This window comes from Salvelinus namaycush, chromosome 4 (assembly GCF_016432855.1).
Source record: "Salvelinus namaycush isolate Seneca chromosome 4, SaNama_1.0, whole genome shotgun sequence".
In the NCBI taxonomy this organism is placed as follows: domain Eukaryota; kingdom Metazoa; phylum Chordata; class Actinopteri; order Salmoniformes; family Salmonidae; genus Salvelinus; species Salvelinus namaycush.
Window position 1 is genome coordinate 48,152,167 of NC_052310.1, and position 27,882 is coordinate 48,180,048.

The following is a 27,882-nucleotide window of genomic DNA, read 5'->3' on the forward strand; positions in this document are numbered from 1 at the left end:
GAGGTTGGGGGATTGTGGAGGCCAGGTCATCTGATGCAGTACTCCATAACTCTCCTTCTTGGTCAAATATCCCTTACACAGCCTGGAGGTGTTTGGGTCATTGTCCTGTTGAAAAACAAATGATAGTTCCACTAAGCCCAAACCAGATGAGATGACGTATCGCTGTGGTAGCCATGCTGGTTAAGTGTGCCTTGAATTCTAAATAAATCGCATACAGTGTCACCAGCAAAGCAACCCCAAACCATAACACCTCCTCCATGCTTTACGGTGGGAAATACACATGCGGAGATCATCGGTTCACCCAAACCACATCTCACAATGACTCAGTGGTTGGAACCAAAAATTGGACTCCAGACCAAAGGGCAAATTTCCACCATTCTAATGTCCGTTGCTCGTGTTTCTTGGCCCAAGCAAGTGTCTTCTTATTGGTGTCCTTTAGTAGTGGTTTCTTTGCAGCAATTTGACCATGAAAACCTGATTCACAGAGTCTCTAAACAGTTGATGTGGTGATGTGTCTGTTACTTGAACTCTGTGAAGCATTTATTTGGGCTGCAAACTCTGAGGTAACTCTGGGTCATCCATTCCTGTGGTGGTCATGAGAGCCAGTTTCACCTTAGTGCTTGATGGTTTTTGTGGCTGCACTTGAAGAAACTATCAAAGTTCTTGAAATGTTCCGTATTGACTGACCTTCGTGTCTTAAAGTAATGATGGACTGTCATTTCTCTTTGCTTATTTGAGCTGTTCTTGCCAAAATATGGACTTTGTCTTTTACCAAATATGGCTATCTTCTGTATACCACCCCCTACCTTGTCACAACACAACTGATTGGCTTTAATTAAGAAGGAAAGAAATTCCACAAATAACTTTTACAGCACACCTGTTAATTGAAATGCATTCCAGATGACTACCTCATGAAGCTCCCGAGTGGCGCAGTGGTCTAAGGCATTGCAGTACTAGAGGCGTCAATCCCGGGCTGTATCACAACTGTCAGTGATCGGGAGTCCCATAGGGCGGAGCACAATTGGCACAGCGTTGTCCGGGTTAGGGGAGGGTTTGGTCCTCCCTTTTTTTAAATACATTTTTTAAAAGCTGGTTGAGAGAATGCCAAGAGTGTGCAAAGCTGTCATCAAAGCAAAAGGTGGCTATTTGAAGAATCTCAAATATAAAATATGTTTTGACTTGTTTAACACTTTTTTGTTTACTACATGATTCCATATGTGTTGTTTCATAGTTTTGATGTCTTCACTATTATTCTACAATGTAGAAAATAGTTAAAAATAAACACGCTTGAATGAGTAGGTGTTCTAAACCTTTTGACCGGTAATGTTACGAATTGGCAAAACATACATTATATTACTAATTTGAAAATGTACAATATGTATGATATGTTGCAAACGTTGGTTAGGATTAGGGGATAGGGTTAAGTTTAGGAGTTAGGTTAAAAGGGTTAAGGGAAGGGTTAGCTAAAAGGGTTAGGGATAGGATTATGGGAAGGTTTAGCTAACATGCTAAGTAGTTGTTAAGTAGTTAAAAAGTAATAAGTAGTTGAAAAGTTTCTAATTAGCTAAAATGCAAAAGTTGTCCATGATGAGATTTGAACTCACAAACTTTGGGTAGCTAGACATTCACGCTGTATGTCCACAGATCCACCCTTAAGTAACAATCTGTCTTATGTAACTATACCAAACGTGCATTAACATATAATACTAATTAGAGTGTCTCGGATTTAACTTTACCTTTACGTCTAGTCTATGAGACCAGGCTGGATAACATACTACTACACGAGAAAATGTGAACATGTGAATTGTTCCAAAAACATGTAAAATATGTAACATTTCATGTGAAATAATGTGATTTTCCACATGTGAAATAATGTTTTTTCTGTAAGGGCAACCATACAATACAGCTCCTCCTTAGCTGCTTGTCCGCTACCATTCTGCTCTCTCTCTTCACACAAGATTTACCTGCTCCATTCTTATTCACATAGGTTCTGCTTGGCTCCCTCTTTGCAGCTCTGTTTAATTCATGTAGTTTTTCCAATCCACCCCAGCAGCTCTCCTCCTCAACTCTCTTTTCCACCCATTCAATTCATTCCTGACACTCTCCCATAAAGAAGAGCCATTGTTTGCCTCAGGACATTTAGAATGGTAATTTCTGCCTGATTAAGTGTCACATGTCTCCACAACACTGGCTGTTACAGGTCAACAGACACCCAGGAAACTCTTTATGAAGATGAAGTTTGACTTGCAGCTGGTCTTCATAAAGTTGTCACCCAAAAGTCCGAAATGACAAAAAAATTGTTTTCGGTTGAACTGAACCCGTTTATGAACCACGCTGGCATTCTGACAAATTATGGGACTGTGATTTAATGCACACGGACACTTTGTCAAATGTACAGTAGTGTTTAAACTTTTGGCTGCATGAATACTCTATATCTGTATGTTTTTGAGCCAAGACATTTAGTCAAAGTAAAGTTGAACTTCTAAACCCAAATGATGTTGTGTTCTATATGTTATCCAACAGGAGGAACCCTTTGTGATGGTAGCTGAGAACATTCTTGGGCAGCCTAAACGCTACAAAGGCTTCTCCATCGATGTTCTGGATGCTCTGGGAAAAATCCTGGGCTTCAAGTATGAGATCTACCAGGTGGCCGATGGAAAGTATGGAACCCCTACCTTCAACGGCTCCTGGAATGGCATGATAGGAGAGCTCATCAGTAAGGTAAGTCTGTCCACCACAACTGGAGTTTGTACTGTTTGTTTTGGAGGTTGATCGATAGTTTGCTGTTGACTGTTCTGGTGACATCGTCTTTCCCATTTGCTGCAGTTCTTTCCTCCCTGAGTAGCTGACTGTAGCCTTGACACAGTGGAGTCCATTATAGTGTTGGTCTTCATGGAAAGATAGTCACTGCACAGTGTGATGACTCACTATTGTGGCAGATCTGTTCAGGCCAATGATGTTTGCATCAGAGTGGCCCCACTACAGTCTGGCCATCAGGCTGACAATCAGGCTGCTCCAGACAAAGCAGTCACCAGTGCAGGAGGGGCTTCAACTCAGCAGGTTAACAATGCTAACAGTAGGGCAGTGAGTGGGCAGGGATCAATTATATCACCCAATGGAGTAGAGAATCACCGGTAGAAGTAAGTCCCTGTAATGTCCTGTAAGTGAACTTGCTGCAGAGAATGCAGCCCAGGTGAGATACTTTTCAGCCTTTCACGCTAACAATACTTTGCGGACATTATCACTTCATGAAGGGAGAATTTATCTTTGATTATGGCCTTGAGATAGTGTTTATCCCAACAATCCAGACATGATTTGTGTCATAGGGTACCACTCTATCAGCAGGTGTCCAAAACCAGTGTTGATACTGCTGTGAAATTAGAAAAAAGATACTAGCAACATGTGATCAATGTACTGTAAATCTGTCATGTGAGATTAGCCTTTACAATAAAGCTTTACAATAAAATTATTTAGTAAATTGGCATTTGGAATCTGTCTGGGCTCTATAGATCTGCATGGCCTTCTGCTGTGTGAAATAGTTCTAGTTTCAAGCCCATATAACAATGGAAAGAGCAAAGGAAAAAGCCACAACAGACAGCTATTTTACAGTGTTAACTTTTTTTTTGTGAACATGAAATGGCAAACATCAACAGAGTATTATCTCAGAAGCAACAGCTTGAATGTATTTTCAAGGCTGTAACTGATCTATCTCTCTATCCATCCACAGCGAGCAGACATGGCAGTATCAGCCATCACTATAACTCCAGAGAGGGAGAGTGTGGTGGACTTCAGCAAGCGCTACTTGGACTACTCTGTGGGGATTCTGATGAGGAAGTCTGAGGAGAAGATCAATATCTTCTCTCTCCTGGCGCCCTTTGACCTGGCCGTTTGGGCATGCATCGCAGCCGCCATCCCCGTGGTCGGTGTCATGATCTTCATCCTGAGGCGGGTCCAGTCGGTCCGTCCCGCAGGGGGACACCAGGCCACCTCTGTGTCCACCTCCCTCCAGAGTGCCATCTGGATTGTCTATGGAGCTTTTGTGCAGCAAGGTGAGCTTGGTACTGTGGCATCACAAGAGAGGAAAGAGGAGACACCAGCATCTTGCATCAAAGTCGCTTCATATGCAGTAAAATGCTTACTTGGTACAATATCACTGACAACAAAACAGTGACTTTTGACCGTTGGCAGCAATATGACACAAAGATAGATAGATCCATATATGGCTAGATAGATAGACAGATATACACTACCAAACATTAGCAATAACTTTTGCCCTCAGAACAGCGTCAATTCATCGGGGCATGGATTCTACAAGGTGTCAAAAGCATTCCACAGGGATAATGGCCCATGTTGACTCTAGTGCTTCCCACAGTTGTGTCAAGTTGGCTGGATGTCCTTTGGGCTGTGGACCATTCTTGATACACACGGGAAACTGTTGAGCGTGACAAACCCACCAGCATTGCAGTTCTTGACACAAACCGGTGCGCCTGGCACCTACTACCATACCCCGTTCAAAGGCACTTCAATATTTTGTCTTGCCCATTCACCCTCTGAATGGCACACATACACAATCCATGTTATAAAGGATTTGAAATTGTAAAAATCCTTCTTTAACATGTCTCCTCCCCTTCATCTACACCGATTGAAGTGGATTTAACAAATGACATCAATGAGGGATCATAGCTTTCACCTGGATTCACATGGTCATTTATGGAAAGAGTCAGTGTATAACCAGACATAAAAACAATAGAAAAGGCTTTTGTTTTGTCCCTATTAATGCCACACATACAGGTAGCACAGTTGTTTCATTTGAAGAATGGAGCCCATTTCCCACTCTAGCATTTTAAAGGTGCCTTTGACCCAAAGAATATCAGGTTTTTGAGTCTGGTCCGGATCCAGGCATCTCAGTTGTGGATAAATGACTACTTCAGCAACCACTGTTAAACCCTCAACAGTGTCTAGCACAGTGGTCGCCAACTGGGCGATCGCGATCGACTGGTCGATCTTCAAGGCATTCCTAAATCATTAAATATTTCTGTAGAAAAGCCAATGAACGATCAAGGTCTGCGCTCCTTTTTTAAAATCGTGTTGAGCTGTTGCCGGTAGGTGCACTTGATTCAAAAGTCCTGCGTACCGGGTAAGCAAAGTGTTCCCGTGAGACAAACTCCGCCTACCGGGCTGACAGGCAACTCTGTGACTAAATCGAGTGCACCTACTGAGCTGCCCAATCGGATAGCTCAAATCACCGTGGCTACAGAGCTTCCATGACCCTGGCCACAGCCAAGTTTAATAGGCTACTAGCCTACGTAAGATTTAATAACTTTTAAGAGAGACTGTCAATGAATACAGCAAAGAACTGCTGTTTTTATGAGTGAGTTCATGTTTAGGTTTATATTCAGCACTGTCACTGTTTTATTCTACACTATTACAAAACGCGCTTCTCCACACTTCCACTCGGGCTGCAGCTGCAATGAATGAGTAGCCAAGTATCGATAGAACAACATGAATTTGTGCATGAGGCAGGTGCGACTCGAGTTTCGCCATCAGGTGAAAGACGGTGTCCCCTCTTTGGTCAGTCTCACCGGAGGAAAGGAAGGAGAGAGCAGGGACCGTGAGAGGCGGTTGGGAAAAATAGTTTTGAGTGGTCATCCAACTCGGAATTCCAAGTAGGAAACTCTGGCATCTTTCTAGAGCTCCGACTTTTCAACCTGAAGATCACTGACGTAGTGATTTGACCTCCTTGACCATCAGATGCAGGTACCATCAGTCCAGTAAAAATTTAAAAAGTAAATTATTTCAATTCATACTCCACAGGGCTACTGATACACCTTGTTCACTACTGTGGTACTACTATTCAGTGTTTTATACTGTACTTATTTACTTGTATTCAGACTTTGCTAAGTGCTAAACCAACTGATCTATTTTGTTATCAAAGCTAGCGTTTTGAAATATAATATTGTCGGATTAACAATATTGGCAGGCCAATCATATAGCCAATATGCTGTGATAATGTATTAGACCTACTGCCCAACCCTCATTCCTACAAAACTGTGAGTGAGGATAATGTAAAAAAAAAAAAAATCTGAGCAGTAGATTTCAGCTTGCTTTTTGACTGCGAAAGTGATCTTGACTCAGAAAAGGTTGGTGACCACGGATCTAGCACTTTGCCAGGCAGCCTTTTTAAGCCGAAGCCCCACCATATTTTAGGAATCCTCACTTTTTTTTATTTTCACTTGTTGACCTTTTCACGTCTTTGGAGGATGACTTAAATGTGTTGGTAAATATGACTGCCACTGTGGATGTACATCAGAGGTTTCCACAGTGGCCCACGACCCCAATTTGATATCTGAAAATGATTGCGACCCCAACCATGTGAAAAAAAAGTATGTAATTAACAGCTAATGTTAACTTTTTTATTTGGGGCTATGGCAGTCAATTGCAAAACATTCTAACAGTATTTCTGATGGTGTTCTCAACTCAACATCACATACTTGATGCATGTGCTTGACGAGTGTCGCATCAGAGCATCTCAAAGTCAGGGGGCGTGGTCGACAGTGAGCTCCTCATATCTGTTGTCACATCCAACCTGGATCGATATTTGGTTTTAATGTAGACGAGAGCACTGAATCCAGCTTCACACAGATATGAGCTGGCGAAGGGTACCATGAGTTTTAATGCTCGGGGGAGACTGCAGCGTATTCCCTTTGAGTCAGGAACCAAAACTCCTCCATAGTGACCCATGAATGCTTTGTCTGGAGCATTCGGTCACATGACAGCTTGATCAGCTTTTCGATTTCACTTACCGGCATGTTAGCTGAGCCAGGATCAGAGTCAAACGGATTTCTCTCCAATAAGAAATCTTTCCTCTCAATCCACTGATTCGGTCATCAGTAGAATGTTTTGGTATTTCCACTTCATGCTTGCGTTCAGTACATTCAGTTTCCCAAATGTCTGTTACATAGACAAGGAGACACATTTACTTTTCATTACACAAAAAGTCAAGTCAGTTCAATTTACATCCATTGCAAATGACAACAGTTCCTTTCTCAATTTCAAAGATCTTTCCAACACTCCCTCTCGATAACCACAAAGCCTCGATGTGAATTATAAACTGGGTGGTTTGAGCCCTGAATGATGATTGGCTGAAAGCCATGGTATTTCAGACCGTATACCACTGGTATGATAAACATTTATTTTTACTGTTATAATAGCGTTTGTAACCAGTTTATAATAGCAATCAAATTTTATTGGTCACATACACACATTTTGCAGATGTTATTGCAGGTGTAGCGAAATGCTTGTGTTCCTTGCTCGATCTGTCACGCCTGCTCTCGCTCTCCCTTTCTGGCGCTCAAGGGCGCCAGGCTGCCCTTCATTACGCACACGTCACCATCATTACGCAAAGCTGCGCAACATTGGACTCACCTGGACTCACCATTACTTTGTTGATTACCCCCTCTTTATTTATCTGCTCCTCAGTTTGTTCCTTGTGTCAGCATTGATGTCGTTATTTTCCCCCTGTCCAGACGCTGTTTCTGTCCTTTTTCATGTCCGTTGTTTATTAAATGTTCTCCCTGTACCTGCTTCTCGTCTCCAGCGTCGATCCTCACAATATCTAACAATACACACAAATCTAAAAATAAAATAATGGAATGAAGAAATATATAAATTTGTGATGCACTGATATACCCTATCCTACCAATCCTCGACTTCGGCGACGTCATTTACAAAATTGCCTCCAACACTTTACTCAGCAAACTGGATGCAGTATACCATCCGTTTTGTCACCAAAGGCCCATATACCACCCACCACTGCGACCTGTATGCTCTAATCGGCTGGCCCTTGCTACATATTCGGTGCCAGACCCACTGGCTCCAGGTCATCTATAGGTCTTTGCTAGGTAAAGCTCCGCCTTATCTCAGCTCACTGGTCACCATAACAACACCCACCCGTAGCACGCGCTCCAGCAGGTATATCTCACTGGTCATCCCCAAAGACAACACCTCCTTTGGCCGTCTTTCCTTACAGTTCTCTGCTGCCAATGACTGGAACAAATTGCAAACATTGCTGAAGCTGGAGACTTATATTTCCCTCACTAACTTTAAACATCAGCTATCCGAGCAGCTAACCGATCGCTGCAGCTGTACACAGCCCATCTATAAATAGCCCATCCAATCTACCTACCTCATCCCCATATTGTTTTTAATTACTTTCTGCTCTTTTGCACACCAGTATTTCTACTTGCACATCATCATCTGCACATCTATCACTCCAGTGTTCATTTGCTAAATTGTAATTACTTGCTACTATGGCCTATTCATTGCCTTACCTACTCACGCTATTTGCACACACTGTATATAGACTTTCTTTTTTTCTATTGTGTTATTGACTGTACGTTTATTTATTCCATGTGTAACTCTGTGTTGTTGTTTGTGTCGCACTGCTTTGCTTTATCTTGGCCAGGTCGCAGTTGTAAATGAGAACTTGTTCTCGACTAGCCTACCTGGTTAAATAAAGGTTAAATAAAAAAAATATTGCATCTCCATCCCAAAGCCCTTGCTTGGAAGTGTACTTTGCCAGACTGCCAAGAACATTTCCCTCATGCAGGCCAAGGTGGCGAGACACGGTAGTGATGACACCATAGGCCTAGTTGATCTCTGCACCAGACAGCATACTCTTGCCAGCATACTTCGGCTCCAACGTACGCTGCGGCGTGTATAGGCTTCAGGTAGAAGTCTTCACGCTTTTTGATGTATTTCAGAACTGCAGTTTCCTCTGCTTGGAGCAACAGTGAAGTGGGAATGGCAGTACGGATTTTTTCTCTTACATCTGCAAGCAGAGTCTGAACATCAGACAGGATGGCATTGTCTCCCTCAATCCATGCAAATGGCTACTGCTATAGGTTTCAGGAGTTTCACGCTCTCCCAAAAATACATCATCCAGGAGGATCCTCTTGATGGGGCTGTCCATATCGGCAGACTGTGATACGGCCATTTCTTGGAGAGACTCCTTCCCCTCCAGAAGACTGTCAAACATGATGACAACGTCACCCCAATGGGTGTTGCTGGGCAGCTTCAATGTGGTGCTCTTATTCTTCTCACTTTGCATGGTGAGGTAGATTGCTAATGATTAATTATTCCTTGCCCACGAACATTCGACCACCCATCAGAAATGATTGCAATATAATCTGCTTTCTCTATGATTTGCTTGACCATTACTTGAACTCTGTTGAACTCTGCATTCAGGAAATTAGTTGATAAAGCATGTCTGGTTGGAGGGGTGTGTGCTGGGCGAAGAATTTTCAGAAATCTCTTCCAATACACATTGCCTGTGAGCATCAGAGGTGAACCAGTGGCATACACAGCTCGAGTAAGACACTCATCAGCATTTCTCTGACTACGTTCCTCCATTGAGTCAAAAAAACGTCTGATTCCAGGAGGACCGTGACCTGTTGCTATCGATAAGGTGTCTGATTCATAATTTTCACCTCAAATAGAAGTAGAGGGACTTTTGTCAGAGGTTGCTTGCTGTGAGCGCTGAGGGAACTTTATGCACTTGGCCAGATGATTCTGCATCTTTGTTGCATTCTTCACATATGATTTGGCACAGTATTTGCAAATGTACACAGCTTTTCCTTCTACATTAGCTGCAGTGAAATGTCTCCACACATCAAATACTGCCCGTGGCATTTTCCTGTAAAGATTAGAAAAAAAATTGTAAAACAAAATACAATTCCATGTACAGATAAATAGTTAAGCAGTTAGATTAAACAACTAATTTGTAAGATAAATGTTTTAAAATGAAACATGTATGGAAACAGGTGAATTAACATTCCTCAGTTAGAAGGCTCAAGCAAGCTAAAACCCACATGGTAGCAAAAACTAACTAGCAGAAGTTGTTAACAAGTTAGAAATGATTTAAACACACTTTGCTGTAGGCTACTATTTACTAGTTAACAAAAAATCATGTATGTCATATAAAATATATTCACCCCACCCAGTATTGTAATCAAAACCAGAAAGCATTGAGTCCTGTCACGCCCTGGCCTTAGTTATCTTTGTTTTTCTTTATTCTTTTAGTTAGGTCAGGGTGTGACATGGGGGATGTTTGTGTGTTTTTGTCTCGTCTAGGGTGTTTGTATTGTCAAGGGGGTGTTTGTAGAGTTCATGGGGTTGTGTTCAGTGTAGGTGTTTATGTAAGTCTATGGTTGCCTAGATTGGTTCTCAATTAGAGACAGATGTCTATCGTTGTCTCTGATTGGGAGCCATATTTAGGCAGCCATAGTCATTAGGTAGGTTGTGGGTAATTGTCTATGTGTAAGTTGCCAGTGTCTGCACTTATTTGTTTTGTATAGCTTCACGTTCGTCGGTTTGTTGTTTTGTTAATTTGTAAAAGTGTTTGTTTCGTCTTCATTAAAAAGGAAGATGTATTGTTATTATGCTGCGCCTTGGTCCTCCTCACTTCCACCTAACGACGAGCGTGACAGAATTACCCACCAACCCTAGGACCAAGCAGCATGATGACGGGCAACAACAGCAGCGGCCGAGGACACAGGACTCCTGGACTTGGGAGGAGGTATTAGACAGCGGAGGACCCTGGGCAAAACCAGGGGAATATCGCCGCCCCAAGGCAGAGCTGGAGGCAGCGAAAGCAGAGAGGCGCCGGTATGAGGAGCTAGCACGGCAGAGCGGCTGGCAAACCCCAAAAATTTCTTGGGGGGAGGCTCTCGGGGAGTGTAGCTGGGGCAAGCAGGAGACTTGAGCCAGCTCCCCGTGCTTACTGTGAGGAGCCGAAGATGGAATCAGAGCCGGTGAGGGCGGTATTGGAGGTGAGCGAAGTAGAGACTGTGAAGGATCTAATGGGGAAATTGGAGGAGAGAGAAATGAGGGATTTGCTGGTTTGGTGCATGAGGCATGACATCCGCCCGACGGAGCGTGTCGGGGATTTGATGTCACCTGAGTCAGCTCTCCATACTCGTCCTGAGGTGCGGGCTAGCCGTCTGGTGAAGACTGTGCCATCCTCACGCACCAGGCCTCCTGTGCGCCTCCCTAGCCCTACACGTTCTGTGCCAGCTCAGTGCACCAGCTCTCCTGTGGCAGCCCCACGCACCAGTTCTCCTGTGGCAGCCCCACGCACCAGTTCTCCTGTGGCAGCCCCTCGCACTCGCCCAGTGGTGAGTGTTCCCAGCCCAGTACCACCAGTGCCAACACCACGCACCAAGCCTCCTGTACGTCTCCAGAGCCCTGTACGCACTGTTCCTTCTCCCCGCACTCGCCCTGAGGTACGTGCCCTCAGCCCGGTACCACCAGTGCCGGTACCACGCACCAGGCCTATAGTGCGCCTTGAGAGTCCAGTGTGTACTGTTCCTGCTCCCCGCACTCGCCTAGTGGTGCGTGTCTCCAGCCCAGTACCACCAGTGCCTACACCACGCACCAGGCTTCCAGTGCGTCTCCAGAGCCCTGTTCCTCCTCCACGCACTCGCCCTATGGTGCGTGTCTCCAGCCCGGTACCACCAGTTCCGGCACCACGCACTAAGCCTCCTGTGCATCTCCAGAGCCCTGTGCGCCCTGTTGCTGCTCCCCGCACTAGCCTTGAGGTGCGTGTCCTTAGCCCGGTACCACCAGTTCCGGCACCACGCACCAGGCCTACTGTGCGCCTCAGCCGGCCAGAGTCTGCCGTCTGCCCAGCGCCGTCAACGCTGTCCGTCTGCCCAGCACCGTTTGAGCTGCCTGCCTGCCCAGCGTCATCTGAGCTGCCCGTCTGCCCAGCTCCATCTGAGCTGCCCGTCTGCACAGCGCCATCTGAGCTGCCCGTCTGCCCCGCGCCATCTGAGCTGCCCGCCTGCCCAGCGCCATCTGAGCTGCCCGCCTGCCCAGCGCCATCTGAGCTGTCCGTCTGTCCCGAGCCGTCAGAGCCGTCCGTCTGTCCCGAGCCGTCAGAGCCGCCCGTCTGTCCCGAGCCGCCCGTCTGTCAGGAGCCGCTAGAGCCGTCCGTCAGTCAGGAGCCGCCAGAGCCGTCCGCCAGTCAGGAGCCGCCAGAGCCGCCCGCCAGTCAGGAGCAGCCAGAGCCGCCCGCCAGTCAGGAGCAGCCAGAGCCGCCCGCCAGTCAGGAGCAGCCAGAGCCGCCCGCCAGTCAGGAGCCGCCAGAGCCGCCCGCCAGTCAGGAGCCGCCAGAGCCGCCCGCCAGTCAGGAGCTGCCAGAGCCGCCCGCCAGTCAGAAGCTGCCAGAGCCGCCCGCCAGTCATGAGCCGCCCTCCAGTCATGAGCCGCCCTCCAGTCATGAGCCGCCCTCCAGTCCGGAGCTGCCCTTCAGTCCGGAGCTGCCCTCCAGTCATGAGCTGCCCTCCAGTCATGAGCTGCCCTCCAGTCATGAGCTGCCCTCCAGTCCGGAGCTGCCCCTCAGTCCGGAGCTGCCCCTCAGTCCGGAGCTGCCCCTCAGTCCGGAGCTGCCCCTCAGTCCGGAGCTGCCCCTCCGTCCAGTGGCGTCCTCTACGATGGTCTTCAGTCCGGGACTCGCTGCAAGGGTCCTCGTTCCTGGGAGGTCACCTAAGCGGGTATTGACTATGGTGGAGTGGGGTCCACGTCCCGCACCTGAGCTGCCGCCGTAGGAAGGCCCACCCGGACCCTCCCCTTCTGTGTCAGGTTTTGCGGCCGGAGTCCGCACCATTGGGGGGGAGGGGGGTACTGTCACGCCCTGGCCTTAGTTATCTTTGTTTTTCTTTATTATTTTAGTTAGGTCAGGGTGTGACATGGGGGATGTTTGTGTGTTTTTGTCTCGTCTAGGGTGTTTGTATTGTCTAGGGGGTGTTTGTAGAGTTCATGGGTTCAGTGTAGGTGTTTATGTAAGTCTATGGTTGCCTAGATTGGTTCTCAATTAGAGACAGCTGTCTATCGTTGTCTCTGATTGGGAGCCATATTTAGGCAGCCATAGTCATTAGGTAGGTTGTGGTTAATTGCCTATGTGTAAGTTGCCAGTGTCTGCACTTATTTGTTTTGTATAGCGTCACGTGTGTATCTCTAAAAAAGGCCAAGTTAAACAAAATATTAGTCTTATTGAACGTCACTGATCCACAGACAACGGTGCTTTATCCAGTGGTGTTGTCTTGTAATATACTGCCTATTGAGTAGGCAGTTTTGTTAATTTGTAAAAGTGTTTGTTTCATCTTCATTAAAAAGGAAGATGTATTGTTATTACGCTGCGCCTTGGTCCTCCTCACTTCCACCTGACGACGAGCGTGACAGTCCTTGGCTCAGACAGTGTAGTAGTGTGGGCTCAATGGCATCTCATTAGTGTGCAGTCTCTTGAGAATCAGCTCTACATGTGATGGAAGAGTGCACTGTGCATGCAGAGAGTTGCAATTCCATTGAATTCGGGATTGTTTATGGCTGGGGGGCATCAACAAAATTTGCCACAATACATTTAAGTCATTTAGCAGACACTCTTATCCAGAGCGACTTACAAATTGGATATATATATATTTAACCATATTTAAGTCTGTTAAGAACAAATTCTTATTTTCAATGATGGCCTAGGAACAATGGGTTAACTGCCTTGTTCAGGGGCAGAACGACAGATTTTTACCTTGTCAGCTCGGGGATTCGAACTTGCAACCTTTCGGTTACTAGTCCAACGCTCTAACCACTAGGCTACCTGCCGCCCCACAATACCATGGATTTCCTTGTGTAACACACAAAAAGGTTCATTGTTATAAGCTAACTTTGTTGATGAATTTAAGGAAAATTCCCCAAATTCCCGGGCTTAACTTCCCATTGAAAATTCAGGAAATTTACTGGAACATTTCCGACCCTTCGAAACCCTAATACCAATTCATTAAATGCATTCCAGGTGACTACCCCATGAAGCTGATTGAGAGAATGCCAAAAGTTTGCAAAGCTGTTATCAAGGCAAAGGGTGGCTACTTTGAAGAATATAACATTTATTTTGATGTGTTTAACACTTTTTTTGATTACTACATGATTCCATATGTGTTATTTCATAGTTTTGATGTCTTCACTATTATTCTACAATGCAGAAAATAGAACAAATTAATAAAAGCCCTGGAATGAGTAGGTGTGTCCAAACTTTTGACTGGTACTGTGTATATATAGATATGTATATATTTTTCTTTATATATGAAAAATAACGAAAAATGAAAATACAGTATATATATACATATATGTTTTTTTTTTTTTTATATAATCCTATGGCATTTAGATTTTTCCACAAACACCTCTCTGAAACAAATCTAGAACCTCTTGACCTTGGTATTAGTGCCGCATGAACACAATATTACTCCGTTTTTCTTCTTTTTCTTTTTTGAAAAAGTCCTATGGGTACATCATTGATAGTGACACTTGGAGACAAATGTATGTTGTTTTTTTCTCACAGCCTGAATCTCTCAGATGACATTTCTGTGGCTTTACTCTTCAAAATGATAATTCACATTGACATTTCCTCGTCCGCTTTCTGTGAAGTTAGGCCATGTATGGAGACAGAGTGCTTAGACTTCTGCTACAGGAAGAGAGAGCCAGCTGCCTGGGCAAACAATGGGAATGTGGAGGAGCATTTAGAGAGGGAATGAGAGGAAAAGTATTTGGTAGAAAGAGGGTTAAAAAGAGAGACCAAAATTAAGACCCGAAATTGACATAGAGACAGTTAGAAAGAGTACGATAAAGTGATGAAGTGCTATGATACGGAGACAGGAGAGAGTGAGCAGAATCATTTTTTGAGGTCCTGAAAAATACAATTCCATTATAAAAAATCAACCAGATCATTAGGATCAACAGGCTAAAACAAAACCGGCAGAGTAATGGTGCAATAAGTTGTGATATCACAAACAATGAATCAAATCCACATAATATTGTTCAAGACTTCATACAGTACATACTAACTTATCTTGTTTTTCTAGGGGGAGACTCCATTCTGGGTTCTGTGGCTCTACGTATCGTCATGGGCAGCTGGTGGCTTTTCACCCTCATTGTGTGTTCCTCCTACACGGCCAACCTGGCAGCCTACCTCACGGTGTCCCGCATGGACAACGCTGTACGGTACGTTATTAACTATTATCAACCCTGTTGTACAGTGTATCCTTCTATCTTTAAGACTCATTGAATGATGTGGTAATTTTCTGGTGGTAAGTGTCTTCAACTGGCAAGGATACTGGTCTGTCTTACTCTTTCCAGCATTGACCTGCACTGCCAATTTCCTGATGTTTTTTGTCTTTGTGGGTTAGATCTCACCCATTTAGGCAAAATTAGACATACCAATAAACTCAAGTTGGGCGGGCTGTTGACATGTTGTCTGTCTTATACAAGCCCATAAATATGGACCAAGTGTGACTCACACTACGACAGACAATTGTAATTCCTAACCCACTCCTTAAAAAAAGTTTTCCCTCCTTAGTCCAAATGTTATTTGTTAATAAATCCAATTTAGCACACTCCTGTCCAAATAGAACATGGTGGTCACTGGGGAGAATGCTAAATAGCACCTAGATCCTTTATATCACGGCTTATTGTTCAAACATCTGTACCCCCTAACACCGTGCCCATTAGTACAAGAATATAATATTTGTCGACAAAATCTTTCTACTGCTCAGACACAATTATTATGTCTCTGTATACAGTTGAAGTCGGAAGTTTATGTACAGTTAGGTTGGAGTCATTAAAACTGTTTTTCAACTACTCCACACTTGTTAACAAACCATAGTTTTGGCAAGTCAGTTAGGACATCTACTTTGTGTATGACACAAGTAATTTTTCCAACAATTGTTTACAGACAGATTATTTCACGTATCATTCACTGTATCACAATTCCAGTGGGTCAGAAGTTTACATACACTAAGTTGACTGTGCCTTTAAACAGCTTGGAAAATTCCATAAAATTATGTCATGGCTTTAGAAGCTTCTGATAGGCTAATTGACATCATTTGAGTCAATTGGAGGTGTACCTGTAGATGTAATTCAAGGCCTACCTTCAAACTCAGTGCCTCTTTGCTTGACATCATGGGGAAATCAAAAGAAATTAGCCAAGACCTCAGAAAAAAATTGTAGACCTCCACAAGTCTGGTTCATCCTTGGGAGCAATTTCCAAACGCCTGAAGGTACCACGTTCATCTGCACAAACAATAGTAAGCAAGTATAAACCCCATGGGCCAACGCAGCCGTCATACCGCTCAGGAAGGAGACACGTTCTGTCTCCTAGAGATGAACGTACTTTGGTGCAAAACGTGCAAATCAATCCCAAAACAACAGCAAACGCCCCTGTGAAGATGCTGGAGGAAACAGGTACAAAGTATCAATATCTACAGTAAAACGAGTCCGATATTGACATAACCTGAAAGGCCGCTCAGCAAGGAAGAAGCCAGTGTTCCAAAACCGACTTAAAAAAGCCAGACTACAGTTTGCAACTGCACATGGGACGAAGATCATACTTTTTGGGGAAATGTCCTCTGGTCTGATGAAACAAAAATAGAACTGTTTGGTCATAATGACCATCATTAGGTTTGGAGGAAAAAGGGGGAGGCTTGCAAGCCAAAGAACACCATCCCACCCGTGAAGCACGGGTGTGGCAGCATCATGTTGTGGGGGTGCTTTGCTGCAGGAGGGTCTAGTGCACTTCACAAAATAGATGGCATCATGAGGAATAAAAATTATGTGAATATATTGAAGCAACATCTCAAGACATCAGTCAGGAAGTTAAAGCTTGGTCGCAAATGGGTCTTCCAAATGGACAATGACCCCAAGCATACTTCCAAAGTTGTGGCAAAATGGCTTAAGGACAACAAAGTCAAGGTATTGGAGTGGCCATCACAAAGCCCTGACCTCAATCATATAGACAATTTGTGGGCAGAACTGAAAAGGTGTGTGCGAGCAAGGAGGCCTACAAACCTGACTCGGTTACACCAGCTCTGTCAGGAGGAATTGGCCAAAATTCACCCAACTTTTTGTGGGAAGCTTGTGGAAGGCTACCCAAAACGTTTGACCCAAGTTAACTCAACATTGCCTTTAAATGGTTTATGTAAACTTCTGACCCACTGGGAATGTGATGAAAGAAATAAAAGCTGAAATAAATCATACTCTCTACTATTATTCTGACATTTCACATTCTTAAAATAAAGTGGTGATCCTAACTTACCTAAGACAATGAATTTTTACTAGGATTAAATGTCAGGAATTGTGAAACTGAGTTTAAATGTTTTTGGCTAAGGTGTATGTAACCTTCCGACTTCAACTGTATTTGTTTATAGTGGAAATGATACAGAGGAAGGAGAAAACTACGGAAGATGTATCTGTATTGTCTTGGGGCCAAATCAAGACTCTGTGTGTACATGCATGCGTTCATATGTGCGTGTGTGTAAATCAAAGTGCTATTGTGTGTAAGTGGCAGGAAAGATTTAATCAATAAATGCTGTTAGCTCCATCAGCCAACATTTGCTTGCTTGAATCATTCCATAAACTAATTGTAATGAAAACTGGTGTGATAATTACTTCTCATTCTTTATTTAAACATCAGAGAGCGTAATCACCATGTCTCAGGGTGGAGAGGTGAGATTAAAGGACTGTGATTAAATGTATTGCTTCAGATTGATGATGTCTCTCTGCTGAACGACGTGAGAAACTCCTCTATTCACACCGATTCACTAATTACCTCATAGTAACAAGGGTTTATTTGTGTGGCATACAAAACATATAATAGACAATTGGCAAGTTATTAGACCTGGTCTGGAATACAGTCGAAAATGCACTGAGGAAAACCTGCACAGTAAAATGTCCCTTTGATTAAAACCTTAGAGAAACCTTACCAAAATAGACAGTACTGAGTCACTTCATGATAGCAGCATTGTCAGGAATGTTTTCGCCAAAACATTTCCAAATGCTCTTCCAACCAATTGAGACATGAAAATAGAGCTCTTTGACCATGCACACCAGTGGTGGGTCTGGCGTCAAAGAGGAAAATTATGCAGAAAATAACCTAATACCTACTGTAACAAATGGTGGTGGATCTTTGATGTTATGGGACTATTTTGCTTCTAATGGTGCTGGATTCTTTGTTAAGGTCAACGGGATCATGAACTTTACCCAGTACCAGGACATTTTATCACAAAACCTGGTTGCCTCTGCCAGGAGGCTGAACTTGGCCTCAAGTGGATCTTCCAGCATGATAATAACCCCAAGCCCCCATCAAAATCCCCAAATAAATGGTTAATTGACCACAAAATCAACATTTTGCAATGTCTCAGTCTGGTTTTTAAATTGAAGAGGGAAGTCCACAAGTACAGACAAATGATATCAAGGATCTGGTAAGATTATTTATGAAGGAATGGTTTAATATCCCTCCAAATGTCTTCTCCAATCTCATAAAACATTTTAGAAAAAGGCTCAGGGCCCTTATCCTCGCAGGGTGAGGTATTGAACGGTATTAGAGGTGCCAATAATGTTTACCCCTATCTTTTCGAGTTTTTTAAGAAATTACTTGTTAATCGAAAGATCTTAATTTTTTTCTCAATTGTATTAGTATTAAACTATATGTTTTTCCCATTATTTTGATCATATAATATACACTAAGTGTACATTAGGAAGACCTTCCTAATACGGAGTCCCCCTTTTGTCCTCACAACAGCCTCAATTTGACTTGGCTTGGACTCTAAAAGGTGTCGAAAGCATTCCACAGGGATCCTGGCCCATGTTGACTCCAATGCTTCCCACAGTTGTGTCAAGTTGGCTCCTGTACACTCAGTGTATTTGAGTTTTAAAAAGGCATCTACAGTTTGTAATTTCAACTTTGAAATCTCATACTTGATTTTCCCTAGTGAAAAATGTATAAATCCTTAGAAAAAATGTCCATTAATTATAATCCACATAATAATTCACATTTCCTTTAACTGCAGGATTATTTTCCTGCTGTAGCAAACTGGCTCAAATGAAGATCCTATATCTGTAAATCCAATTAACAGTAATTTGGTATGTAGGCCCAAGGTACATCTCTTAACTTAGTTTGAGAAAAGCTAAGGGATTGGTTAAGCGATGGCTAAATTAATGATAAATCAGATTTTACTTGTCCATTTAAATCCTTTGTAAATCCACTCAACAAGGGCGTATCAACTTGAAGCTTTTGGGGGTCATCAAATACATTACCATTATAAACCATGTTAAGTTTGGCATTGATATCTTAAAAAAAGGAAACTATTAACAATTCACTTTTTTTACAATGTAAAGTTAATACTTAAAATAATCATACAAAATCTTCTTCTCAAGGACTGAAAGTCAGATTCACTCCAAATGTTGCATTTGCTCTCATCACAATAGTCCCTATAGAGTTTGTGAAAATAACATTGATGCATACAAAGATGGCCACACTATACCTGTAGATGCATATTAGCAAATACAGTACAGTCCCGAGTGGCACAGTGGTCTAAGGCACTGCATCTCGGTGCAAGAGGTGTCACTACAGTCCCTGGTTTGAATCCAGGCTGTATCACATCTGGCTGTGATTGGGAGTCCCATAGGGCGGTGCACAATTGGCCCAGCGTCGTCTGGGTTTGGCCGGGATAGGCCGTCATCGTAAATGAGAATTTGTTCTAAACTGACTTGCTAGGTTAAATAAAGGTTACATTTTACCTGGCCTTCACAACCCAATTGAGATGTTTGGGATGAGTTGGACTGCAGAGTGAAGAAAAAGCAGCCAACTAGTGCTCAGCATATGTGGGAACTCCTTCAAGACGGTTGGAAAAGCATTCCTCATGAAGCTGGTTGAGAGAATGCCAAGACTACAAAGCTGTCAAGGCAAAGGGTGGCTACTTCGAAGAATCTAAAATATATTTTGTTTTCTTTTAAACTTTTATGGTTACTACATGATTCCATATGTGTTATTTCATAGTTTTGATGTCTTCACTATTATTCTACAATGTAGAAATTAGTAAAATAAAGAAAAACCCTTGAATGAGTAGGTGTGTCCAAACTTTTGACTGGTACTGTATGCTAATATGCACAAAAAAATCTTAGCGATTAGTCAAAAGATGGCTGAATTGACAAATCATAAATAACAATTTACGTGTCCATTTTAACCAGTGGTCACAACACTTTATGTGTTAAAATTCAAGCAGAGATCTATTGCTCAGATTTTTTAAAAACATGATTTAACTTCACTAGGGTAGGGGGCAGCATTGGGAATTTTGGATGAAAAGCGTGCCCAAATTAAACTGCCTGCTACTCAGCTGTAAAAGCTAGAATATGCATACAATGATGGGTAGGGCAGTGTGCAGTGTGATTGCAATTGCCTCGTCTGTGGACCTATAGGGGTGGTAAGCAAATAGGAGTGAGTCTAGGGTGTCAGGTAGGGTGGAGGTGATATGATCCTTGACTAGTCTCTAGTGACGGAAGTGAGTACTACGGGGCGATAGTCATTTAGCTCAGTTACCTTAGCTTTCTTGGGAACAGGAACGATGGTGGCCCTCTTGAAGCATGTGGGAACAGCAGACTGGGATAGGGATTGATTGAATATGTCCGTAAACACACCAGCCAGCTGGTCTGCGCATGCTCTGAGGATGCCGTCTGGGCCTGCAGCCTTGCGAGGGTTAACACGTTTAACTTCTTATGGCTGGGGGCAGTATTGAGTAGCTTGGATAAATAAGGTGCCCAGAGTAAACTGCCTGCTACTCAGGCCCAGTTGCTAATATATGCATAATATAATATATCCAATATATGCATTGGATAGAAAACACTCTGAAGTTTCTAAAACTGTTTGAATGACGTCTGTGAGTATAACATAACTCATATGGCAGGCAAAAACCTGAGAAAAAATCCAACCAGGAAGTGGGAAATCTGAGGTTTGTAGTTTTTCAACTCATTGCCTATCGAATTGCCTATCGAATACACAGTGTCTATGGTGTCACATTGCACTCACTAAGGCTTCCACTAGATGTCAACAGTCTTTAGAACCTTGTTTGAGGCTTCTACTGTGAGGTGGGGGCGAATGAGAGGGGATTGAGTCAGAGGTCTGCCAGAGAGGCATGAGCTGACCACGCGCGTTCACATGATAGTTAGCTTGCGTTCCATTGCAATTCTACAGACAAAGGAATTCTCCGGTTGGAACATTATTGAAGATTTATGTTTAAAAACTCCTAAAGATTGATTCTATACATCGTTTGACATGTTTCTACGGACTGTAACGGAATTTTTTGACTTTTCGTCTGCACCTAGTGATCGCACCTCATGAATTTTGATTACTGTGCTAAACGCGAACAAAAAGGAGGTATTTGGATATATATTATGGACATTATCGAACAAAACAAACATTTATTGTGGAACTGGGATTCCTGGGAGTGCATTCTGATGAAGATGACCATCCGTAATAAATACAAATACAATACATTATCACTGCATATTGGCTATGCTTGATTTGCCCTGTCAAATTTGTTCTTCTCAGACCATTTAGAAATTATATTTTAAAAATGTAGGTATATGATCACACTGGTAATAGATCATTTGTTGAGTGAGCATAAGTGAGCATAATAATTAGCATTTTTTTCTGGACTGATGGCCTGCATCTGATGGTCAGTCTGAGGGGAGGTAGCAGCGGTGAGGCTGCCTCTCACCCGACTCACCGTCCCTCCCCTGACTCACCGTCCCTTCCCTCTCCTTGCCGTCTCTGAGAAAAGGGGACCGTCTTCCAACTGATGGCAAAACTCAAGTCGCACTGCATTAATTCTCCCTCATGCACCAATTCATGTTACTCCTATGACCAGAGAAAGTGAAATATTCCTTGATATTAAAAAAGACACAAGCTGCTAATAATAACGCAAGCTTATCGGAATACTTTGCTATAGTCATTCGTTGCAACTGCAGTAGGGGCAACACACTAATAAAAGTGTTAAACAAAATGTTGACAGTGCTGAATAACAACGCAAGATTTTATCGTTGGGTTTTTTACAGAAATGTTTGGTGATCAACAAGGAATGCCTTGGAGATCGACCAGTCGATCACGATTGACCGGTTGGTGACCACTGATTTAAACCAATGTAAATCCAATCCACAGTTGCCTATCAACTTGAAACGTGTCATCGCTATCATGTCCCTAACATGAACCTCACTGAACTTAGTACTATGAAAAAACAGGGAAACTATTAACTCATTATTTGCATATGTAACGCTAATGCACAAAACCATCTTCTCCTCATGAACCATCCATACGATTCACTCCAGATTTGAATGGTTTTGACTAGTTTTTTTTTGCATTCAAATATGGCCGTAATGTACGTATAAATGCACGTTAGCACATATACTAATGCTAAGAATATTTTTTTACATCTTATTCTCATGAACCATAATTCAGATTGACTCTAGATTTGGTGTATAGACTCAATGAATTTGAGAATGTTTAGCTGCTGCATTCAAAGTCAGCCACGCTACACCACTAGATGGCACGATATCACAGCAGAGCTATAAGAACTGAACTAATGGACATGGGGCCATGATATTTGTTATGTAAACTTGATCTATATGTCCTTAGAAGCTCTGTGAATATAAAGTTGCTGCAACCTTAGATGGCTGCACCAGACTAGTTGTTGGCAGTATAGATTTCATTGGCACCCTAGGCTACCAGAGCAATAACAATTTTTTTCTACTACTTTTTTCTACTTGCACATCCTCATCTGCACGTCTATCACTCCATTGTTAATTGCTAAATTGCAATTACTTCGCCACTATGGCCTATTTATTGCCTTACCTCCTTGCTTCATTTGCATACACTGTATACAGATTTTTCTATTGTGTTATTGACTGTACGTTTGTTTATCCCATGTGTTGTTGTTTTTGTCGCACTGCTTTGCTTTATCTTGGCCAGGTCACAGTTGTAAATGAGAACTTGTTCTCAACTGACCTACCTGGTTAAATAAAGGTAAAATAAAAAATTAAATAAATTGATCAAGTGGACTTTGTCTCATGCAAATGAATGTTATATTTAAATTATGCAGACAATCAATGTGAACCATCGTGAAAATAACGCTGAAAATATTAACATAAACCATTAGTCGAATAGACCCCAGAATTGGTATATAAACTCAATAATTAAGTAATGACTTTAACAATGACATATTCACTTGCGTCATCCTTGTAGTATTGAGAGATAGACATGGTAATGCTTTCACTGATTGCACGCATAGGAACAGTTCCTACATGATAGAGTGCTTACTTTGTTATCCGACTGTGGCCTTTCTGTCATTGTTTTTTGTTGGCTGCATCTGTATTCTAGTCTTATTTTCCTATGATAAGACATCAACATTTGGCACTTAACACCTCTGCATTGTTTTGTTCATTAGTTCCTTTCCTGTAAGTTAGAGGATTTGAAAAGATACTTAGGCACAACTTCAAGTGCTAAGGCCAGATTTGACTGTGGTTCAATTGCAATGATCTACTATTATTTATGTAGAGGTACTCCAAGTTATACTGAATATAAAACATTTGAATACCTGAATAAACACATTAGATCAGTGTTGCTTCTTGTATGCATTTGTGAAGGGAACTAGTAGTGGGAATCCAGTGTACTGTGTATGCTTGAAAATAAAATATTGACAAATGCATCATTCTGGTCGCATAGGGCGACCTCCAAAAGCACATGACTACTTATTCTCCATGTGACCCATACCCTTTGTTCGCCTCGACAGGACCTTCCAGGACTTGTCCAAACAGATGGACCTAGCCTACGGAACAGTGAGAGACTCAGCCGTGTATGAGTACTTCAGAGCCAAAGGCACCAACGCTCTGGAGCAGGACAGCACCTTCGCTGAGCTCTGGAGAACCATCAACAAGAACAACGGACACGAACATTCAGTCTCCAGCCCCTCTGAAGGCATCCGCAAGGTGAGCTCAGGGACAGCCGGGTCTAAACTAATTGATTTCAGAAAACTGTAGCCACTTAGGAAAGTTTTTCTAAATGAGTGAGAATAAATGAGGATGTTTAATTCTGAATCAATACAGCTATACAAGGTAAAGTACCTTTCAGCACACACACAAAAACAGATCTATGCTGGGCATACTATGAGGTCCGTAGAGAGACAATTACTTGGCTCTACTCATGAGGAGGCGTGGGTGAAAATGGAATTGTTAATCTATTATTGAATAATGTATTTTTTATTTATTTTTCCCTGATTAGAAGTTAATGGTTACGCTGAAGTGAATATCTCACAGCCTAAGACACACACACACACAACAGCCTGAGAAATGTTCCAGTAATTTAACAAATTAGTTATAACAGAGTCCAGTCACACACACTTGTCATTGACTCCCAGGAATCTTTGAACCACTAATTGCAATTAGTTCAGGCAATCTCTGTAGTGTTCTGCAGATACTTGGTGTAATGGTAAATTGCTTTGTGTTTCTGTACTTAAAATGAAAACATGTTGGATGAACAACAATGTTAGTTACAATGCCTTCAGGAAGTGTTCATCCCCTTTGACTTATTCATGTTGTGTTAGTCTGAATTCAAAATGGATTAAATCTACTTTTTTCTCAGCCATCTACACAAAATAATTCATAGTTAAAAGAATAAAACATGTTTTTAGAAATGTTTGCACATTTATTGAACATGAAATACAGAAATATATAAGTATTCACACCTCTGAGTCAATACAGTTGAAGTCGGAAGTTTACATACACTTAGGTTGGAGTCATTAAAACTCGTTTTTCAACCACTCCACAAATGTCTTGTTATCAAACTATAGTTTTGGCAAGTCAGTTAGGACATCTACTTTGTACATGACAAAAGTAATTTTTCCAACAATTGTTTATAGACAGATTATTTCACTTATAATTCACTGTATCACAATTCCAGTGGGTCAGAAGTTTACATACACTAAGTTGACTGTGCCTTTAAAAAAAAAAAAAATCTGACCCCTAGCGTCAAGAGGTTAAACAGCTTGGAAAATTCCATAAAATTATGTCATGGCTTTAGAAGCTTCTGATAGGCTAATTGACATAATTTGAGTCAATTGGAGATGTACCTGTAGATGTAATTCAAGGCCTACCTTCAAACTCAGTGCCTCTTTGCTTGACATCATGGGGAAATCAAACGAAATCAGCCAAGACCTCAGAAAAATAATTGTAGACCTCCACAAGTCTGGTTCATCCTTGGGAGCAATTTCCAAATGCCTGAAGGTACCACGTTCATCTGCACAAACAATAGTACGCAAGTATAAACACCATGGGACCACGCAGCCGTCATACCGCTCAGGAAGGAGACGCGTTCTGTCTCCTAGAGCTGAACGTACTTTGGTGCGAAAAGTGCAAATCAATCCCAGAACAACAGCAAAGGACCTTGTGGAGATGCTGGAGGAAACAGGTACAAAAGTATATATATCCACAGTAAAACGAGTCCGGTAATGACATAACCTGAAAGTCCGCTCAGCAAGGAAGAAGCCACTGCTCTGAAACCGACATAAAAAAGCAAGACTTCGGTTTGCAACTGCACATGGGGACAAAGATCGTACTTGTTGGAGAAATGTCCTCTTGTCTGATGAAACAATAGAACTGTTTGGCCATAATTACCATTGTTATGTTTGGAGGAAAAGAGGGGAGGCTTGCAAGCCGAAGAACACCATCCCAACCGTGAAGCACGGGGTGGCAGCATCATGTTGTGGGGGTGCTTTGCTGCAGGTGTGGCTGGTGCACTTCAAAAAATAGATGGCGTCATGAGGAAGGAAGATTATGTGGATATATTGAAGCAACATCTCAAGACATCAGTCAGGAAGTTATAGCTTGTTCGCAAATGGGTCTTCCAAATGGACAATGACCCCAAGCATACTTCCAAAGTTGTGGCAAAAAAGCTTCAGGACAACAAAGTCAAGGTATTGGAGTGGTCATCACAAAGCCCTGACATCAATCCATTCGATGATTTGTGGGCAGAACTGAAAAAGTGTGTGCGAGCAAGGAGGCCTACAAACCTGACTCGGTTAAATCAGCTCTGTCAGGAGGAATGGGCCAAAATTCCCCCAACTTATTGTGGGAAGCTTGTGTAAGGCTTCCCAAAACGTTTGACCCAAGTTAAACAATTTAAAGGCAATACTACTAAATACTAATTCCGTGTATGTAAACTTCTAACCCACTGGGAATGTGATGAAATAAATTAAATATGAAATAAATCATTATCTCTACTATTATTCTAACATTTCACATTCTTAAAACAAAGTGTTGATCCTAACTGACCTAAGACAGGGCATTTTTACTAGGATTAAATGTCAGGAATTGTGAAAAACTGAGTTTAAATGTATTTGGCTAAGGTGTATCTAAACTTCCGACTTCAACTGTACGTCTGTTTTGCCTATTCGTTCCACTATCCCCTCAATGTAACCCCTTTTTATATTCTTCCCCAGGCCAAGAGAGATTCCTTTGCCTTCCTGTGGGACATGGCTGTGGTGGAGTATGCTGCTCTGACAGATGATGACTGCACCCTGACGGTGACAGGCAACAGTATGAGTAGTAAGGGCTACGGCCTGGCCCTGCAACATGGCAGCCCCTACAGAGACCTCTTCTCCCAGAAGTAAGTTCCCTTTTCCAGCCAACTTATCCCAACGGCCACCTACTGTATTTATGTTTCTGTACTGTAGATGGGTGGTTCCACGAATAGTGCCTTTTTCCTTGTAACATTGTGTGTAGTCTTCGATAAAACACAAAATGTTCGTTTGATTCCATACATCTATGCTCTAACAAACACATTCCAATAGTGTGTTTTTGTAACTTTGTGGATTTAACATATAAATAGCTATTAATTTAGCCGTACTATGCCACCTTGTTTTATACGCGAGTTGAGGTCCTTGGGACTAGAGGTCTTCACAGATCCACCTGTACCCGAATACCCAAGACCTGATCCGTAATTCTAAATAATGTTACAGGTCTGGGTCGGATCAGATGTGATTGTCACGGGTATGTGTACTTTTAACTGACATGTCCGGAAGGGCCCGTACAGATCCGAACACGACTGCTGCAGTAGAGAGAGACATTTTATCATTTATGCTGCTGCTGCTACTTTTCCCAAGTGTGGAGCGTGGTGCGTGTAGCTTGTTGTTATTGTTGGCGGCCAATCATAAGTCATCACAGCGGTGATAGGCTACAGTCATAGAGCCTCCGTGTTTGGCTAGGTTAGGATATATCTAATCAACAGAATTTAAAAGATAAAGGAGAAGGATAGGCTACAAGGACCAAGAGCCAACAGGTAGGCAGCTACTTAATTTTCTGAATGGAGTTATTTGTAACTGTATAATGAGAAAGCGCATGCACTGCAGCCTCAATTAGCCCAGTTAGCTAATATTAATTAGCTTATCTAGCTTCTCCTGGTTTGATGCAGTCAAGACAGGTACTACGTGACCGTATTTGATAATGAATAACCTAGCTATGGCAGCTATTAGTCTAATATAACGCGAGTCGGCTTGGTTGGTTGCGTCTCTCCCTCACCGCTTCCTGTGTCACTCCCTCCCCCACCTGTTAGAGAAGCACCTCCCTCTCCCTCTCACACGGTATCAAAGGTAACCACCCGTTACGTTCCTCCCTGTCCCAACCTTGTCCCACCCCCCTGGAACCCTCTTCCCCAGAGCAAAAAATACCTCTGCTTTACGCCAGGGCCGGATTACTGAACGGGCACACAGGGAACCCAAATAAAAAACCTCTGGGGGCTTCCCAGATTTGAACACGTCATAAACAATGGCAAAATGTGGAGAATAGCAGGAAGTTTGCTTTAAAACTGCAAACTTCTCTGATCCTCGTGGTAAAAATGTGAAGAATAGCATGCGATGTGCTATAAAACAGCACATTTTCTCTCAGCCTCATGACAAAATGTGTAGAATTGCATTATAAAACTGCATATATTTCTTCCTACCCCATGCCAAAATGTGT

General features: G+C 42.7%; 1 protein-coding gene across 1 annotated transcript in view; it reads left to right on the forward strand.

Moving 5' to 3' along the window:
* Positions 1-27,882, forward strand: part of LOC120046575 (glutamate receptor ionotropic, delta-1-like) — a 419,872-nt gene that overhangs the window by 374,695 nt on the left and 17,295 nt on the right. The window contains exons 10-14 of the mRNA XM_038991931.1: positions 2,524-2,721; positions 3,728-4,049; positions 14,910-15,048; positions 23,664-23,859; positions 26,367-26,533. Of these exons, the coding sequence (XP_038847859.1) occupies positions 2,524-2,721; positions 3,728-4,049; positions 14,910-15,048; positions 23,664-23,859; positions 26,367-26,533 (1,022 nt within the window). The remainder of the gene's footprint in view (positions 1-2,523; positions 2,722-3,727; positions 4,050-14,909; positions 15,049-23,663; positions 23,860-26,366; positions 26,534-27,882) is intronic.